This window comes from Pomacea canaliculata, linkage group LG2 (genome assembly GCF_003073045.1).
Source record: "Pomacea canaliculata isolate SZHN2017 linkage group LG2, ASM307304v1, whole genome shotgun sequence".
NCBI classification, from domain to species: Eukaryota; Metazoa; Mollusca; class Gastropoda; order Architaenioglossa; family Ampullariidae; genus Pomacea; species Pomacea canaliculata.
In genome coordinates this window covers 12,184,302-12,202,917 of record NC_037591.1, presented here as the reverse complement: position 1 = coordinate 12,202,917, position 18,616 = coordinate 12,184,302, and the positions used below count along the sequence as shown (strand labels likewise).

The 18,616-nt window shown below is 39.4% G+C and overlaps 1 protein-coding gene across 4 annotated transcripts in view; it reads right to left on the bottom strand.

The window, feature by feature from the left end:
• LOC112557064 (cubilin-like) overlaps positions 1-17,662 on the bottom strand; it is a 49,872-nt gene extending 32,210 nt beyond the window's left edge. The window contains exons 1-14 of one of the 4 annotated variants that reach the window (XM_025226690.1): positions 16,535-17,662; positions 15,558-15,662; positions 14,849-14,957; positions 14,358-14,496; positions 13,967-14,050; positions 13,303-13,487; positions 12,007-12,148; positions 8,046-8,268; positions 7,402-7,520; positions 6,634-6,883; positions 6,250-6,395; positions 5,503-5,696; positions 2,809-2,959; positions 1,425-1,624 (exon numbers count right to left, since the gene is read on the bottom strand). In XM_025226690.1, the coding sequence (XP_025082475.1) occupies positions 1,425-1,624; positions 2,809-2,959; positions 5,503-5,696; positions 6,250-6,395; positions 6,634-6,883; positions 7,402-7,520; positions 8,046-8,268; positions 12,007-12,148; positions 13,303-13,487; positions 13,967-14,050; positions 14,358-14,373 (1,710 nt within the window). In that variant the 5' untranslated portion in view covers positions 14,374-14,496; positions 14,849-14,957; positions 15,558-15,662; positions 16,535-17,662. Of the gene's footprint in view, positions 1-168; positions 347-1,424; positions 1,625-2,808; positions 2,960-5,502; positions 5,697-6,249; positions 6,396-6,633; positions 6,884-7,401; positions 7,521-8,045; positions 8,269-12,006; positions 12,149-13,302; positions 13,488-13,966; positions 14,051-14,357; positions 14,497-14,848; positions 14,958-15,557; positions 15,663-16,534 lie in introns of all 4 variants that reach the window. The other 3 variants (XM_025226692.1, XM_025226689.1, XM_025226691.1) reach the window with 3 other exon arrangements.
• Positions 17,663-18,616: the final 954 nt, after the last annotated feature.

Here is an 18,616-nt window from a genome sequence, read left to right as displayed (position 1 = left end):
CTCCAAACTAGTCTCAATCAAAAGTGTTTGATGAATTATTTTATCCACGAAAGAAATTAGTTTTTTTCTTTGTCTCTAAATTTTAAATGCAAAATTTACAGTTAAATTCAGGATATGAACATAACCGGAAGTGTACTCTGTGCAATAAACAGAAAAATATCACTTTACCAGCCATTGTCGACAAAAACGAAATGTTGAAACCACCCTTTGTTATGTTGCCGTCTGTGACAAAGTGTAGGGTGGTTGGAAAATAGGTTCTTAAGTTTTCCGTTGGTCCTTTTCCACAGACCTTCTTTGCCTCTGGAGGTACGAAGTATCCCGGGTTATAGGATGGAACTTGCAGGATCTAGAATCAATCCATAGTTTTGCCATCATCATCATCATCATCATCATCCATTCTTTCCTGTTCCTAAAGCAGTAGTTTTTATTGTTTTATTGTCAGATTTCTATGAGCGAAAGTGACTACATCAATCAGGCCATGCTTGTATCTTTTAGCTGAGCAGTCTAACAAAATGTCGTCTATAGCATTTTAACTTCTGTGTCACACCAATTTTTCTCTTTATCCAGTCTCGTCATGTTTCTCATCAATTCTCATCAATCCAATGCTTATCACACATTTGTACTGCTAACTCTTAACACCTCCAAAGCCTGTATTAGTGCTGTGACAGATTGAATGACACAGAACAAACTTAACGGTGATAAAACGGACGCCATCTTTTGCTCATCAGTCCACGCAAGTACATCAAGGTGAGCGACACCAACATCAACTTCAAGTCGTCTGTCTGAAATCTCGGATTCATTATTACTGCAGAGATGAACCTTGACAGACTTGCACTCACCGCTGAGTAAATGGCGGCTATGAATAAAGACTGTCGTTGTGACTGCTTTGCTGCACCATAGTTAAAATATGGTGATCATATTAAAGAACGGGTGGGGGTGAAACGAAGGGTATTCTTTCTCTAGATCAGTTTCCCTGATGAGCGTTAGCCGTTTAGCGTTCTCCCTGGATAATTCATTACCTGCATTCCCTTAGTGACGAGGCAAAGGAGCCTAATGGTCAGTTTGGTTAATTGCAAAAGTCGCTGATTCAAGCCTGGTGCACACTGTGATTGGAACCCCTCACCTGCCCAGCAATTACTCATTGCCCTAGATATGGTGAGACCCGTTTACTTGTGTGGTCATAGAATCCGCTTATGCAACCCTTTGAGGCTGGTCTCCTCCTTACATGTACTAGACTTTAAACTGTTGCTGCAGGTGAGTAGCTGAAAGTTTTGATGATAGGAAAAATGGAAAAATTAAAGGCCCAAAAGGAAAATAGCATGAGAAGGGTTTGACCTGTTGTCAACGAGGATGTCTACGAGCTGTCAACCCACGGTGCTAATGAATTATCCATGAAATACCCTGTACTTTGCCCCACGTCTCACCTCCAAGTAATCGTATATGCAAGATCCGTTGGAATCAGGTTCTTGTAGATCAAAGGTTTCGAAAGTGAAGGTATAAGAGATGCCAGGTTGATAAGTATTTGTCCCTATAAAATACGAACAGCTCAGATTGTCCAGGTAGGTGGCTGGGAATCGTAGCGACTGTATCCAGCCGCTGGAAGTCTGCAGTGACAACTCACATGCTAGAATAAATGAGGTGTCCAGAAATATTATGGTCAAAACTGATATCATAGTAACTATGCTGAAGATATAACATAAAGTTAATTTAATTAAAGTTAAAATTTCACTAGCGCATTTGTGCACTGTGGTAAACTTTCCCAAAGTCTATTAGTCCTACGCATTCTGAAGACATGTTCCCATCATAACTTTCTAAGCAAAGATATAAAACGCATTATAATTTATACTTCAACCATGGCTATGTTTGTGTCAAACAAGTTCAAACATTTCAAAAGTAAATAAATGATGTTTTAACTAAAAATGTATATAGATTTAAGAGAGCAATTAAAGTTAAAAAGCATTTTTAAAGTTTTTAAATGTATGTTTATTGGGCTCTTCGTTTCCTGTCTTCATCTTCATGGAGTTGCTAATAAGTATTGAGTACAATTATATTAGTTTTAAAGACCTTTCTGCAGCAGCTGCTTATTGCACATAGTCGTCTTTATTATTGTTAGCCAATTTATGCATCAAAACACTATATTACCAACTTTTGGTTGTATAAAATATAAAGAAATATGTTAATGAATTTTTAAAATAAATAACAGGTCTAATAAACAGCAATGGAGCATTAATCATACCGAATGCTACACGCTGAACTCGAATAATCCATTAGCAAAAACGTCTTGAGAAGAAGTTGAAGTATATTTAGGTTTGTTCTTTTAGGCAGAACCAGCACAAAACAGTTAATTAGCTAACAGATTTGGCTTAAAAATCATTTTCGAAGTAGAATTCAAGGGAGCGTTTCATATAAAATGTGTAAACGAACATCATGCTCTCTAAACGCTTACGATATTTGACCGAAGCTGAATTTAGTCTACAATTCTCAGACAGCTATTTGCTGTTGTAAATATACCGTGGACATTATGAATATACAATAACTTCAAATTATTTGTCTGAAATAGATGAGACATATAGCATTCAATGAGACATATTGCAGCATTCAATCATATTATGAAACATTTAACAAATAAATATGTTCACAAGGTTAAAGACTATTCCTAGTATCGCATATCTCCTGATGATAGGATTTAGGTTATTTACTAGATAATATTGTATAAGTACAATCCAAACATTCCCTATTTATGTACAATTGCTCAAACATCTTATACAGCTTCAATAAGTCTATTTAAACTATTTAAGGGAATCATACCTTTTCTCCACGATGCATTAAACCCTCGTCCATTATTCTCCCAGTCAGAGACAAACCTCATCGTCAAGTTGTTGCTCGCTGAATATATCACAAGTCCATTGATGCTTCCACATAATCGGTGGATCTGCCCTGTGGGGTATGCACCTGTGATCTAAACATACAGCACATTTCTCCAAATTAAAATAGTTTGAATGCCCTTACAAAAAGATATGTAAATATACAAGCATAGATGTAAAAGAAACATAGCATAGACAAAAGCATAACAAACTACATTAAGAGACCATAGTGCTCAGCATCAAAGAAAAACAAGACCTCGAGGTCAAGGCGTGACACTTGTTTTGAAGCTGTTTTGATTGAACTCCCTGGTTCTCAGTTTTCAGCACAAAGGATAGAGGCATCAGTAAACAAAGAAGTCTATCAATGATGGCACAAAACACTTATTATCGGGGGTTCAGTCGATGTCACTGATATTCTCAGACCATTGCAAAATGTCGGTAAATCAGAAAAACGTAAATCGGCTTTGAAATGGAGAACAGCGAAAAGGTTCAGGAAAAAAGATAGATAATAGAGAATTTAATTTTACCTAGGTGGGTTATATGAAAAGGTAGAAAGTTCCATTGTTTTTCTGGAAAATAACCAAAAATCTTGAGACCATATGATGTTGGTATGATGACAGGAATAATTAGGACGAAGAGTGCATTTGGCTGGCTGGGAAGTGGAATACGAGAAGTTCAGATGTATACTATATAGGTATTTAAGCCTTTGAAAGAACACTGGTCACCACCCTCAAAAGTACGCCTTCTTTTCTGGTTGTTTGTGTCGCGTGGTTCCCTCTCCCCTTGAGTTAGACCGGCCCCTTTGTATTGGAAGTCCGGGATCGGACCGGAGTCAGATCGAAGAGCTTTGGTACGGGAAGGCGTTGGTGTACCAGCGAGGCTGTGTGCTTTGTCCTGGGATGAGAAGTGTCCTCGCTGAGGTTTCTTTTCTCCGGCATTTTCTGCGGGTGGCAGAGCTGGTACGTCACGAGCCGAGTGGGTGAGTACAGAAAACTTCCTGTCGCCATTTTCCAAGCTAGTGGCTGGCCGGCCGGTGTGCAAGTGTGCGAGGTCTTTGTATAGATGTATATGGGTTGTGGACGGGCTTATGTGTTGAGTCTGTATTCTGGGGGATTTTTATTTGTGTTATAATGATATGTGTTTAGCGTCCAGGATTGTATTAGGGGGCTTCTCTATGTAGATAGGGTTTTGTTTCTGTCATAGCATACGACGTTGTTGAGATAATGTTACCAGAGACGCATAAGAGACCGGCTTTGTGATTATGTATGTGTATGGCCAAAGAATGTGTCTTTCACGTGGATGGCTTTGTACAGGCTCCGAAGAACGCGCTGAACAGGGAGACGGCAGGTGTAAGCAAAGGCATCCTTCTCAAAGCTCAGAAGGGTACGCTTGGACTACCGACCAGCGGTCAAATTCCAAGACACCAGAACTGTGTGAATCGTCAGGCCACAGGACAGTAAGCGGCAGTGTGACGTGGTCACTGGACGTGGTGACGTCAGCTTTGCATCGCCTCTGGCAGAAGTCAGGGAGGCGGATAAACTGTTGTTACAGTGAACACTGGACGTCGCGCGGGACCTTTAGTTTGTTCAGGGGGTGTACTTCACTGTTTGCGTTTTTTTTTCCGGAAGGGGGGGGGGAATCTCTCCTTCGGTCGGGTTACTTTGTAGTTTTCATTTCATGCCTGTTTCGTTGTTTGTTTTTTGTTTTTTTTTTTCTTTTTTCTTTCCCGTCCTTTGAAGTTGGCGAGTCGTAGTTTGGGTACCGCCAATAAACTTGCGTGTTGTATTGTCCTCTCATGTATGCGTTTTGTGTCCACTGAGAAGTGATTGGCTTCGTTTCTCTCTTCGGGCGCGTGGAAGTCTGCAGGGTTGTCCATGGGACATATTTTTCTATCCCGTCCCATCCCGTCCCATGGCAATTTATGCCTGTCCCATCCCGTCCCATCCCACGGGATGTTTCCCATGGGATTCCCATGGTATTAAAGATCCTATGGACAACACTGAAAACCACTTTTCGGCTTTTGTTCTATAATTCCTGCTACTTCACATACAATAGATGATTCAGAGGAAAGATTTAAATCCTTGATGAATGAAATAACAGTAAATTTATTTTGCAATATCAAGTATCGACTACCATGGGAAATACAAATGTGTGCTGTCCCATCCCATCCCATCCCATGGGACGTTTCCCATGGGATTCCCATGGGATTCCCATTCCTATGGACAACACTGGAAGTCTGTGTGTGTGGTTGTGAGTGTGTCTGTGAGAGTGCGAGTCCTGCGGTGCCGAATGCGATACGCGACAGTTTGCTTTTTCCAGTTCAGTCATGTGTCTAAAACCGTCCTTCCGGGTACCTTGAAGGGGAGGGGGGTCTATTTGATTGGACTAGTCGTTCTGTATCGATATTGCTCACCACTGCTCAAGACATGTCATTGTGGCGAGATTTGCTAGCAGCTGAACTATCTAGCTGTTCCCCATCGAGTTCCAGTGGCAGCTTACCGTAAATGTGGTTCACTGTATCAAGAGCACTGCATGCGAATAACAGAGCCCATCTTTTCTCTTCAACTACCTTCACCCTTCCTGATAAATCGGGTACCGAGGAATTTTAAGGTTCATGCGATCCAAAATACGTTCTTACCAGTAAAGAATCTCCATGACACCCGTAATTAGAGGGCCTGATGTCAAGGTCATGTATATCAATCCTAATGGTGAACGAATCTTCCAATGTGATCCTCCACTCGCACACTCGCAGGTTGTCGTAGTTCGCCGGGTAGTTTGGAGATGACACTACACCCTGGTCACCAGAAATGTCCCCGCCACAATCCCTCAGAACTGAAAAACATATTTAGTTAATTTGAACATTTATTTTGAACGTACAGAGAAGGATGGAATGAGTTTTATTGGAGTGATCGATGACATTTTCAATTTATTGTTATTTCTATCGTCTCTACTTCTGTCGTCTATGCGATTGACAAAAAGCGGATGAGAGATAAAAACAAGAACATAAAAATATATAAATAAAACAAAAAAATCAGCAAAGAAAAACAGAAAGAAAAGGAAATAACCAAACAAAGGAGTAAACATAATTTTAAGCCATCGTAGCTGTCTACAGAAACGAACATTTATGTACTTTGACTAATTTAATGAACATCTTTTTAAGTAAAGCTTTAAAATATGGATATATTTATCCTCTTCGTGATGTTCCTTCACACTTACATAATCAATATAATATTTTTGTATTTCACAATATAATTTATAGTTTCTTTTTTGTTCTTTAAAATGTGACTTTAAAAGAGACACAATTTTTTATTGTACTTACATTGCTAAACGTCAGAAGGTAACTATGTGAAAACCACATGCAAATCCTCTTTGAACAAAAACTTACATGCAGATTCATTGAAAGACTTGTAACGAGCTGTAAAATAAGCCTGAGTGAAGCCAAGTTCTTCGTCAAGCGTCAGCACAACCACAAGACGCCGGGTTGTAGATGTTACCGGGTTATAACCGGGTAGTTCATAAGCACTGCACGCTCTGCAGTGGAAACATTTACTTGCTTTTGTCAAGTACAAACGCTAAATTCACACACACACACACACACAAAATGTTATTTATTTCTTATTAAAATCTATTACAGCTGTTTTAATTATCTCCTTTATTACTAGATAATTTACTCAAACCGTTATAGAAACCCCTCAGAGATAATCACGTGTTTACTTCGCACAAATTTTTAATATAAATATAAGTATTTTAATTTTTCACGAACTCGTACCGGACAAGTAAACTGTTGTCTGTTTGTGATCCATCGTAAATCTCCAGATAACTGCGGGCCAAGTCGTTACATCCGGGTATTTCACTTTGTATGTATAATTCTGTAATGAGTAGCTGAATAACTTCATCCTCTTCAGCTTCGATAGTCCAGACGCAGATTGCGTTCCTTTGGTATCCGTTGATGGAATGAGATGGATATGCGCTAAAATAGATGTCTCCAGCGCTGGCATTTGTCACTGAACCACATGTAGCTGTAGAAAGCAAGAAATAAAAGATGAATAGATATCCCAGAAGACAAGCATAAATGCTCACTATTACTTTTTATTTAAATTTTTAACTTTTCTGAGATAAAAGCGACGCCAAAAGTAGCTACAAAATGATGCAAGGAACATTAGTTTCCATATTTAAATTGGGATTTTTCCTCCTCCATACTACTGCAAACGAAAATGTGTCTGTCTTGAATTGTCTACAACTGCAGCTTGTATATTTCGTAAGAATGTAAATAAATGTTTGTAGATAACTAATAATTTTATTATTAATTTACTATTAGTTCACACAAAAATATAAGTAGTTGCATAGATATAACAGGACCATTTAACATAATATATTCTACTATAGTGTATAGCAAACAATGCATTCCTTTCTATTAAAAAAATTACAAATTTCCTGAATAATTTCTACTTTATTTATATAAAATGTGAAACCAAAATTGTATACCTATGTGGTAAATAGCAGTTAATTTCTGCAGTATCCGGTCTGGAATACTTACAGTTCTCTGAAGCCTGCAACGCCATTAAGATTTCGAAGTAAGACGAGTAGTTGGCGATGTATTCGATGAGTATGCTGTTGGATGCCTCGTCGACGGCAACCATGTTGTAACTGGATTTACTTCAATCAGACAACACGTTGAACTGAATAATTATTCTAAAAATTAATTTCTGAATGAAGTTTTAGAAGATTAGTTTAAAATAATTATTCATTTTGAGTAAATTTGAAAAAATGTTCAGGGATTTTGTAAATATATATATAGTCTTTCAAAATTTGCAGAGTGATAACGAAATAAATTTACGACTTCTCGTGCATCTGGCCAGCCAAATGTTTCATGTAAATAATTCAATGTGTCTATGTTTTAATGCTAAAATGCTTCAGAATCATTAGAGACTTTTAAAGTTTGTGTCACTATGGGAGTGTGCCTTTAAATGAGAACTACTTATTATGTTCAGTCATTGTTAGTGTTGTCATTTCGCAACTACTTTCCCTTTCTTTACCAATTACTGAGGCTACAAGAGAATACTCTCTAATTCCAGCAAAGCTTGCATCTTATTAATTAATTAAACATGTGTTTGTAGTTTTAGAATAAAACCTTATAATGAGCTCTTCTTGCAGAAAACAGAAGCGCTGATAGCAACTCACATTGTGATCAAAGAACTTTCGTCTTTGATTGGTCCTCTGTACATTTTAACATGTCGATTTATCGGCTGGTAGTCACTGTACCACAAATAACCTATCATCATGATGGCCAGTCCCTGGTCTGCAGTTACCTCCCATTCACATCTTCCTGGCATTGGGTAATCCTGTCTAAATCTCAAGGAATATGAAATATTTTCTTGGAGCCGTATGTTTGGATTTCCACATTCTAAAAACAACAGAGCAGATAATAATAATTATTAGAAAAATAGTGTACACTTACATAGCGTTATATTCCAGCAATATGTTTAAATTTATGCCGCTTTAAAAAGAATAATAATAAAAATAATAATAGTAATATTAATTAAAAAACTGTAAATGCTACTATTCAAACCATTGTTGCAATCATAGAACAGATCACATAGGTGAGAACCACTTATGTTTAGCTGCTCATAGGTTTACTGAATGTTTCTTTGAAAACCCTAATGAGTTTAGAAGGGAGGCAGCACATCTCATCATCATCATCCTTCATGTTTTCAGATCCAGCTGTTTCCCTCTGTCGTTTCGGTCCAGTGCTTTACAAATCGTCAACTCACTGCTATAATTTCTGCAGAAAATGATATTAGCGAAAACAGATTTCTATTTCTTTAGTTCATCTCCAGAGCCCGAAAAGGTTAATGCTGTGATGTAGCAGCTTTTCAAGGATTGGCTAGTAGTTAGATTTCTACAAAAGAAAAGAAAAGAAAAGAAAAGAAAGAAAAAAGAAAAGAAAAGAAAAGAAAAGAAAAGAAAAGAAAAGAAAAGAACTTCAATTGCTACTCAGAAGACTTTTGTGCATAACTCAATACATCATAAGAATCTATTTTATAACTAAGAAAAAATATTTCACACAGCACCAACTGTGTGCACAGAGAAACCGCTATGGCATTAGAAGTTAGCAGAATGACACAGAAGTGTGTATCAAGTACTAGGTGCGACAGAACAGGTCAACGTATGATAAATACCACATCTCTTTATACTTCTAGTAAGGCGAATGTACATCAGTCTAGTCAGGGTTTGAACAGATTCTTCTTCTTGTTCATATTCGTCCCCTGTAGAGCATAGCGCCTCCCCTGTGGGTTCCAGCTCAGAGCTTGTCCTGTTAAATTGTCGGCTGGCTTTCGCAAGGTGTGACCAATCCAGCCCCGCTTCCACTTCTTGATGTCTTGGCTGGCAGGCTTTTGGTTGGCTCTCTCTCACAGGTCTGTACTGGAGATCTTCTCAGACCATCTGATGTTAAGGATGTGGCGCAGACATTTATTGATAAATGTCTGTATCTTGTTGGTGATGGCATTTGTCGCCATGTCTCAGATCCATACAGAAAGATTACCTTTACATTTGTGTTAAAGATGTGGATCTTGATGTGTACAGATAAAGCTTTGGAGTGCCAGATAGGTCGTAGCGTGTGCAATGCAAGCCTGGCTTTGTTATTCGGCTTCTGACATCTTCATCTGTACCTCCATCTTTGGTGACTATGCTGCCAAGGTAGGTGAAACGGTCAGACTCTGTATATATACATTCTCCATATAGTTGAATAGTTGTAGTAGGGCTTCTTGCTTGTTGTTGACCAGCATTACCTCCGTCTTCTTGATGTTGATGGTCATGCCAGTCATCGCTGCTTCTTCTGCGAGCCGAGTGAGCTTTGTCTGTGCGTGTTGTTACCTGTGGGACAACAGGCTGATGTCATCCGCAAAGTCAAGATCCTCAAGTTGCCTGGCGAAGGTCCACTGAACGCCCGTGTTGCTGTCAGAGGTTGTTCTTCTCATTATCCAGTCTATGACGATCAGGAAGATTGTCGGTGAGAGCATACAACCTTGCCTTACTCCAGTCCTCACTGCAGAGGGGTCAGTCAGCTTTCCGTTGTGGATCACTTGGCATGGATGATGGCAATGAACTTTGGTGGAAATCCGTAGTTCTGCATCAGTTTCCAGATGGTTTTCCAGTCTACGGAGTCAAAGGCCTTTTCAAAAACCACAAAAGCTATGTATAGGGGCGGCTGCCGTTCGATGGACTGTTCGATAATATTTCGTAGAGTAGCGATTTGGTCTGTACATGATTTTTCCTGCCGAAAGCTTGCTTGTTCTTGCCTCAGTCTCTTGTCTAGAGCATTCTTCAGTCTCTCCACGATGATTCTGGTCAGCACCTTGCTAGGAATGGACAACAGCCTAATCCCACGCCAATTGCTGCACTGTGTCAGGTCGTAGTTTGGGGTAACTTTACTAGGTAGCCAAGCTTCCAGTCTGCTGGAACTTGCTTCTGTTCCCAGCTGCGGCTGTTGGGTCTGCCTTGAGTGCCTCTGCAGGAATGCCATTTGGGCCTGCCGCCTTGCCAAAATTCAAGGACTTGATGACTTTGATGATTTCAGCCTTTGTTGGTGGGTTGGTGTTTACTCGTGGGTTGGTATTTACTCGAACAGATTAGAAGAACAATCATCATACAATTGTTTGTCTACATTATAAGTTAAATACTTTGCTGATTTATAACCTCCATAGCTGAGACAAATTTCTCTTAAAAATTGACTTTTCCTGTAGATGTATAATAAATCCAGTCTTCTTCAGTTGTACACTATTCACAGCTGTTCACATAGCTGTCTGTTAAGTAACACTCATATAGCTGTCTTGACTGATGCACGGTCACTCCGCTGTCTGTTCAGTTACTCCTAGAAATGGCGCTCGTGTAGCTTTCATATTAACAGTTCTGTCTAGCTGCTTGAAAAGTCAACAGGTCACTGACGCTCATTTATGTACATCAGTGATGCCCAACCTTTTTCGGCCTGCGGGCCATATCCATTTCGGACAGCCGTGTCGGACACCATTTTTTATTAGAAACAAGTTGTACTTACCATTAATTATGTAGTAATTAGTGGGATATTTGAAGTTGTTTTCCCGAAACCAACTTCTGAATGTCCGGCCTCATCGTAGAGACACCAAGTCGGAGTGCTGAATCGAAATGTTCGTCCATCGAAAAAAAGATTGGGAAACGCCCCTACGGGTGGATAAATACTTCTTCTTCCTTTTTTTTAGTTTTTTTAAGGTCTTCTTTTATTACTAACATGCCGATTTCTTGCACTGTGGGCAGAAGCTTCGCGGGCCGGATATGGCCCGCGGGCCGTAGGTTGTGCATCCCTGATGTACATCATTTAAATAGCTTTGACATAGAAACCAGCTTAAGGCCTATTCCCACGCTGCAATGTTCATGTACAAAAATTTGCATACAAGGCAGCTTAGCACCATCGTCCTATTCCCACGTAGCTAGGCCACGCAAGTGTCTCGCGAGCTGACGTCATCCACGCAGAGCATTATGGGTAGTCAATAATATGGCAGACGACGAGTGCGACGAGTAACTGCGGCTATGATAGTGATATTGCATAATGTAGCGGAGAGAGAGAAAAGAAGAAAGAAAAAGAGGATGTGGATGAGGTAGTGGATAACGCGAAGGAGTCGCTTAGGGGCATAGTCATGTCTTCTAAAGGAAATATCTTCTGAAGATTCACGAGCGCGTAGACGATTCTTGGGAATGTCTTCTTCCACTTTTAATGAACTGCTTCATTTAATCGAGCCTGCATTTCGGTTAATGTAATCTATGTGCAGTGTCAAACAGACACGGATAATTCTCCCAGAGAGAAATCATGAAAACATAGCTCTCCTTCGAACACATGGCTTTTATGTACAATGCGGGGGTAAAAGGGAGCCTACTGTGTTCAAGCATTCCGACTGGAATGTAGGTCGGCCTAGCGAGAAAATAGAAACACGAGCTATATCTTGTAACCTAGCGACAAGGCCTCTCTGCGTGCCGTGTGCACAACTCACTAAGGCCTTGTGGGGCTTCCAACCCCGCTATGTGCCCAACATTGTGACAATAGGGCTTTAGTGACACTAACTTACATGGCTCCTTGCACACTAAGCTATGTACACTAAAGCTCACTTACCGAACACCATGCTGACATTAGCTTGAAACCCAAAGCCGGCGGACGAGTTCAAGCTGGAATAAAACAGAATTCCGCGGACACCTGTCAGGTCAGGAGGCGTCGAGTTCTGACAAAACCTTTGGATTGGTGAGTAACCGTAGACCTGAAATTAATTTCAAGTAAAACTTTGAAAGGCTTAACTGGACAACTGCATATAAAACTGGTCCCGTTTGACAATTCAGCAGAAAGAAATATTGTCAAACTGTTTCAGGTATGATTTTACTTGATGTAGAGTATTTTTTGTTATACACATTCTTCCGTACAAAAGAAAAACCAGTTCACTTACGAAAGAACAGAAAACTGACAAAGATTTTAAAAAAAGCTACAAGGAGAGACTACAAACAACACACCTGTACACACACATTTATACATACACGTATACACCAGCTCACTAAAGCTTCAAACGGTTTTGAGGGTAACTGCTCTCCTTTTTTGTCATCTCTTGTCTTCTTTCTCTCCTTAAAGGTGATTTTTGTTGATTGCGATGTCGACTGTTCATCTGAGTTTTTGTTCTTCTGCCAGGTTTGCTACATTTTGGAGTCTTTGTCTACGTGTATCAGCAAATCTTCTTTGCTCGACTTTTGTGCTGATGCTTAGTTTCTGCCATCAACCTGTGTGCACGCTGGACATGGGGAGCCACTTGTCCTCGTCACTGTTTGGACATTCATCAATGTCTGGGTGTCTTGAGTTGTGACATTCGTCGAATGGTTTAGCACACAGCTTTGAACTCCACCTCACCACGACTTTCTTACTGTTATTATTTTGATGTCGTGTTCATGCTCGAGTGCAGCATTTTCTTCTTTGTTTTACTTTGTCTTTCTGTTGTCACAATCTCTCTGTATAATTCTTTGTCAATAAGTTTGTTTTGTGTTTAAACTTCATTATTTGTTTGAATCTGTAAGTTACAGTTATTTTTTTTTCTAAAGCCCGTTTGAGAAAAGTTATATAAATGTTCTTTAATAATAACAACAACAACAAACAATAAGAATAAATAATCTAAAGAACGTCAAGCACAACCAGGAACAGCAATGGGCGGTAGAATTTGTCTCAGTCTTTTAACTACAATAAACATTTTTTGAAAGAATATAAGCAATCATGTAAATCTGTTTTCACTGCCTGCAAATCTCGTGATACAGGTTAGTGTGTTGAAAGTTTATAAAGTGAAAAAAGAAGCAACTAGCTAAAAATCATTTCCAAATCACTCCCTATGATGACCAGTGCCTATCAGTGGGGTGCTGGTGTCCAGGGGAGACGTACCTCGATGTAATCTCTGTCACATGATGTGTTCGGGAGGTTAAAGTAGGTGAAGCTGATTCTCCAGTTGCTGAATGTATTCGGAAGAGAAAAGGAGTACCAGCAATGTTGGTTCCCGTAGTTTTCATGTGGAAATCCTGGCGACTCGATAGTCCCATTATAGTCCCATGGGATTTCTGGGACGCACACTAAGTACAGTTAATATAAAAACAAAACATTTATTAGTGTAGATCACACGCGGGGTTTCTGGCACTCAGTTTCACATCCTATATAATGCTAAGAGCACAACAGAAAACATCTCTTTTTGGAAACTTTAACTTTTGGGTAAATTAGTGACGGTATGAAAATTATTTCACACAAAATTGAGAAAACATGATATATCAAATATCTTTTAATAAAGAAAAATAACTTGAAAATAAAATGTAGCATTGTATATCGAGATAATAGAGAGTCGAACTTTTTTGCACTTGCATTTAATGCTACAATTTTAAAGTGTTCTCTTTAATTTTCTGTGATACAAGTAGATAACTTGAATAAAACATTGTTTTAATTTTGTTGACCTTCCATTTCTTTTTCTTTTTCCCGTGGAATTACACTACATGTATTATAAATAACTTAGGTCCATCCAGTCACTAATTGCAAAACACGACAACAAAGCACTACTTACGCTGGCTTGTGGTCACTGATACACCAGTGAGGTGAAGCAGCAAGAGGAACCAAAGATTAGCCATGGGTCTACCCATTCCTCCACCTCGTCATTGAAGACAGATATGAAAAATAATCAGATGTTCTTCGAACGAGCTATCTGTCTAACCACCCAGTTCACCTGCTTTATAGCCTTAGTTGCTGGCATGGCATAAAACACCAATAAACAAACAAAGTTCACCTGCTTCTACTGGGTTGATGTTTGCCACTACCAACTCTTCCAAACTGCTGTTGCTTTATTTGGTGTTGGTTACTTTATGACTTCGCTGAAGTCAAGCATTTTTAAATTCCACTAATAATCTGCTGGCTTAGGTTTGTGATGGTATCATAAAGTCAAAGAAAGGGATATATACCTTTTCGTAATGTCATTTGCAGGAAAACAACTCTCTCAGCTGCTCCTTTCTTCAGTCTCTCTCTCTCTGTCTAAGATACTTCAGTATAGTAGTGGTATGTCTCAATTTCTTCTTGATTTCATGTCTATGCATGAAGCAGCTGGGAAAGATTTAGTAGGGAGATATAAGTATTAAAAATAATCATGCTTCGGAGCAAGTTGAAGCCTACGACCAACCTTCAACTAAAACGAGTGACAAAACTGGCTAGGAAGATTTTTTCTCTTGGTTATCTTATTTCTAAACACACTTGACTTTAATTGAGAGAAATGATAATATTAATAGAATTTGTAAATCGCATTTCTCCGTGTAGATGAATTGCACACAAAAGAATGCAAACCGAGAGTTGGGAAGACATCAGTAAATGTACGACACCTTGATAAAGAAAGTGCGAAGATGTGTGCACAGACACCGTCATGCTACACTAGGTAAAAACTGTTGTCACAGTATCTCACCTGCTACAGGTCACATAAACTCCACACCAAAGCTTGAAACTCATTCATATTCACTGAATAGTGCTATCGTTGGTGATGGTTGGTTTATTTAGTAGGAAAGTCCTTCCACCTTCAGGTGATTTCGTAGTATGTAGGAGAGGGGATGGAGGAGGAAACCGGAGTACCCAGAAAAAAGCCAAACAAGTGTCACGTACAGAGTGTCCCGAGACGAGATTTGAACCCTGCATTTCTCACTAAAAGCAATGACAAGCGAATGTTTTAACCGCTACACTACCGAGTTCCCCTGTTATTGTTTGCAAAATAATATCATGCCTAATACATATATAGCTTTTTATTTCAGAACTTGCAGAGTGACGTGTCCCACCACTACATATGTTACATAGCTCTTATAGTGAAATAGTAGATATTATACAAATATCTAAAACAGCACAACACCGTTTCTTTTGTTTGCTCCAACACCGCCAGGATTTTTCCCATAATGCTTTGGGGGAAGATGTCAAGATGTGCTTGAGAATAAGTAAACAGTTTTGCCTCTGGAATGTTTCCTGACCCCTAGCCATTGATAGTATTGTATACCATCCTCTGCTCTCTGCAATACTAGAAAACTCCCCCCAAAAAATTCACTAAATAACAAGCCAGACCTTTTGAATGCCTGGCTGGTTTTAAATGCCGTGGCACTTAAATGTGAAAGCAGTGAGGCTAAGGTTACCTTCTCACATCCTTGTAAGACACTTTCAAAGGATGTTTTCCATAGCCTATTCCCTATGCGATCTTGTTTTGCACGCAGGATGTTATCGAAAGGACTGCTGTGCCTCTACCAACAACCAACGAAAGAGACATTCAGCACAGCTTGATCAACAGTATTTATGTTTCTTTTAGGCAACCTGGCTTATTGCGGGTTGATTGTTCTCCTGTGATTTATTATCAGTTTTAGCATTGACAATTTCAGCGTGCTTAGTCAATGAAGGAAGGGAATTGCTTGGTGTCAGTAAGATGCATTTCTACTTTTAAATTTGCTGCAACTTTTGATGTCTCTTTATAGACTTGCTTCTTTGAGCTCTGTCGTGACCACTCATTAAGATCTTTATCCTTCTTTCTCACTGTTCGTCCCGTTCGGCCTAATGAGAAGACACCAATTTTAAATGGAACTGTGACGGTTGTGGAGGGTTTAACGCATTATGTTCTACAGAAAAAAATGTTGAACTGCACAAGTGGTCACCCTGTTTATTATCCTACTCTCGTCTTATTTCAGCACACATTTTAAACATAATATCAAATACACCCAGTTTGGAAACATTATTGAACGAATGGATAAGCACCTTTCGAAAGGGGAGCGAGGTAAAACGAATAAAATTTTAAATACACACAAATTGCAAAACTAAATTCTCTCTCATGGGTTAATCAAAGTTGTTAATATTCCTGGTCTCAACTGTAACAATATCTTAAGCAAAGAGGTCAATGAATTCATTAACATTTACAGGCAAGCAACTAATCTAAACACTCTACTTTCATTCCCTTGTTCTACCACCAAAGCGATTTCGTTAAGAAAATGAGTCAGGTCTGTAACTTGACCTTCCTTTGTTTCAACTGACATGTGTGGTCATCATGCAATCATGAGCAGCAAGATGTCAGAGTTGGGACTAAGTGTCAAGGGCAGTAGATTTTACAAAAGGTAATTTTACTTACAGAAGGTCACAGGTACTTTAGGTGTAGGCTCGAGCTTCCTGTTCAGTACACGGCAAAGTGGAGAAGAAAGGTGAAAAATGCTTTGGCAGGCCCCACTCGCTGACGACTGATCTGATGTAGGTCTCAGTTCGCTGTCACACGGGTATACGTGGCTCCCATTGGGCGGGGAGGATCCTTAAAATGCGCCAAATGTTGATAGGGTACCCTGGGGTCTCTGAAGGTGACGTACCCGACGTAGACAAAAAATCCACTTTCTATTGTTGACGACCGGGGCAGGTGACAAAGAGAACGTTGTCGAATCAGAACGGAGGACTTACTCTCCGGGACACGCAGGCGAACTCCACTCGGAGTCATTAAGACTAGTTATAAATAGTAATATATAGATAATTATAAATAGCGGCGAGGAGCATGAGGAACCTGAAACACATTGCGATTTAGTAAACAATTCTGTCGTTCTCAAACTACACTCGTCCCACACGAGCATGAAGCTAATGACCACAAAGTTTCCTGTTCATAACTATGAGGTTAAAACATTTTTACAGAACGGAAATGAGCGAGTATGTCTTTTAAGTTAATACAAATGTTATCTCACAAACCATACATAATCACAACTCTCATCCACGCCTCTCTACGGAACAATACAATTCGTTTACCTTGATTAGATGATCTACCCACCTTAGTCCACGACCAGTCTTTGTCTGATTCATAAGCAGTGGATTACAAAGCACAGTAATTAACTGATCAGCTTGCAGTTAAAGAAATGCACTGAATTAAACTGATTAGTGTGTATTGGCAGAAACCTACACCAATTAAATGATGATTAGTGTGCATTGGAAAAAACGATAGTCATTAACTAATTAGTGTACAGTGCAAGTAAACCAAAATAATAAAATGCGTCATTTCTCTTTAGTTAGTACCAATGTTAACCCTACTGAAAAGGAAGAAAATAAGAAATATTTTCATTATTTTCGTTGGGAGACTTTATCTCTGCTCACTTGACTACTTACTTATGAGACAACTGAACTCCAACCTGTATGAGGCGGTTTGCCCATCAACCTCCACTAAACACTCGTTGGCACACCTCTCTCACTGACATGTGATCTCCCGGATGTCTCAGGTTGCCGTCACACAGTAACACGAGGCTCCCGACAGGACCGTTTGAACCCGCCAGATGATGACGTTGCGCGCTGAGGGTCACTGAGGGTGATATACCCTGACGATTGAAAATCTTTTTTAAAAAAAACTTGCAACCAACTCAAAAAGAAGCTCATTTAAAGAAAAAAGAAAAAAAAAACACACACACACACACTTTTTCTTATAAGGAACAGTGTTTTTTTTTTGTTTTTGTTAAGTGTTTGGGTGAATGTGTAAAGCACCCCAAAAGCGAACCCTCTTTTTGACGGGAAAGCAAAGTGGTGGAGAAGGCATCTGTTAAAAGCCCTTGCTCCTAAATGTGACAAGTGACGGCTAAGGGTATGTAGTGACGAAAACGATAATATGTTGTTAAGTGACTTCACCCGTCCTACCCATCTACCCCCCCACGTATTCTCAACCCACCCACCCCAAGTACTACTGCATACATTGAGGGGGAAAAAAATTATAGTGAACAAGGTGGGGCTCGGTATCTTTGTCATGAAAGGCCTCAGACCTCTGGACACAAGAAGATTCTCTTGGTGTGACTTACAGTTACTTTCGGATGAGAAAACACCAACAAAAATCTGAATTTAACAAATAAATGTAGTATCGAAAAGTCTACAAAATCCACCGGCGGAGCTTCAAAAGATGGAGCATGTCAAGAACACAGACGCAAATCATTTTCCGGTTGCTGCATCTCTAGAAGCCCAGGATGCAGCACACCATCATACCAAGAACACAAACGTTGACATGAAAAATACAGTCTTTAAAATCTAGTAATCATTCAGCTTAAACCTACTTTACTGCTAATCAAATATTCCTCAATTGATAATGAAAGACTGGCCAATCAACAGAGGAGGCGAAAAGAACTTAAAGCTCTGAAAAGAGAAAAAAAAAACTATGCAAATGTTGCAAAAATAATGTCAATACTCCGTGTTCCTGAATAAA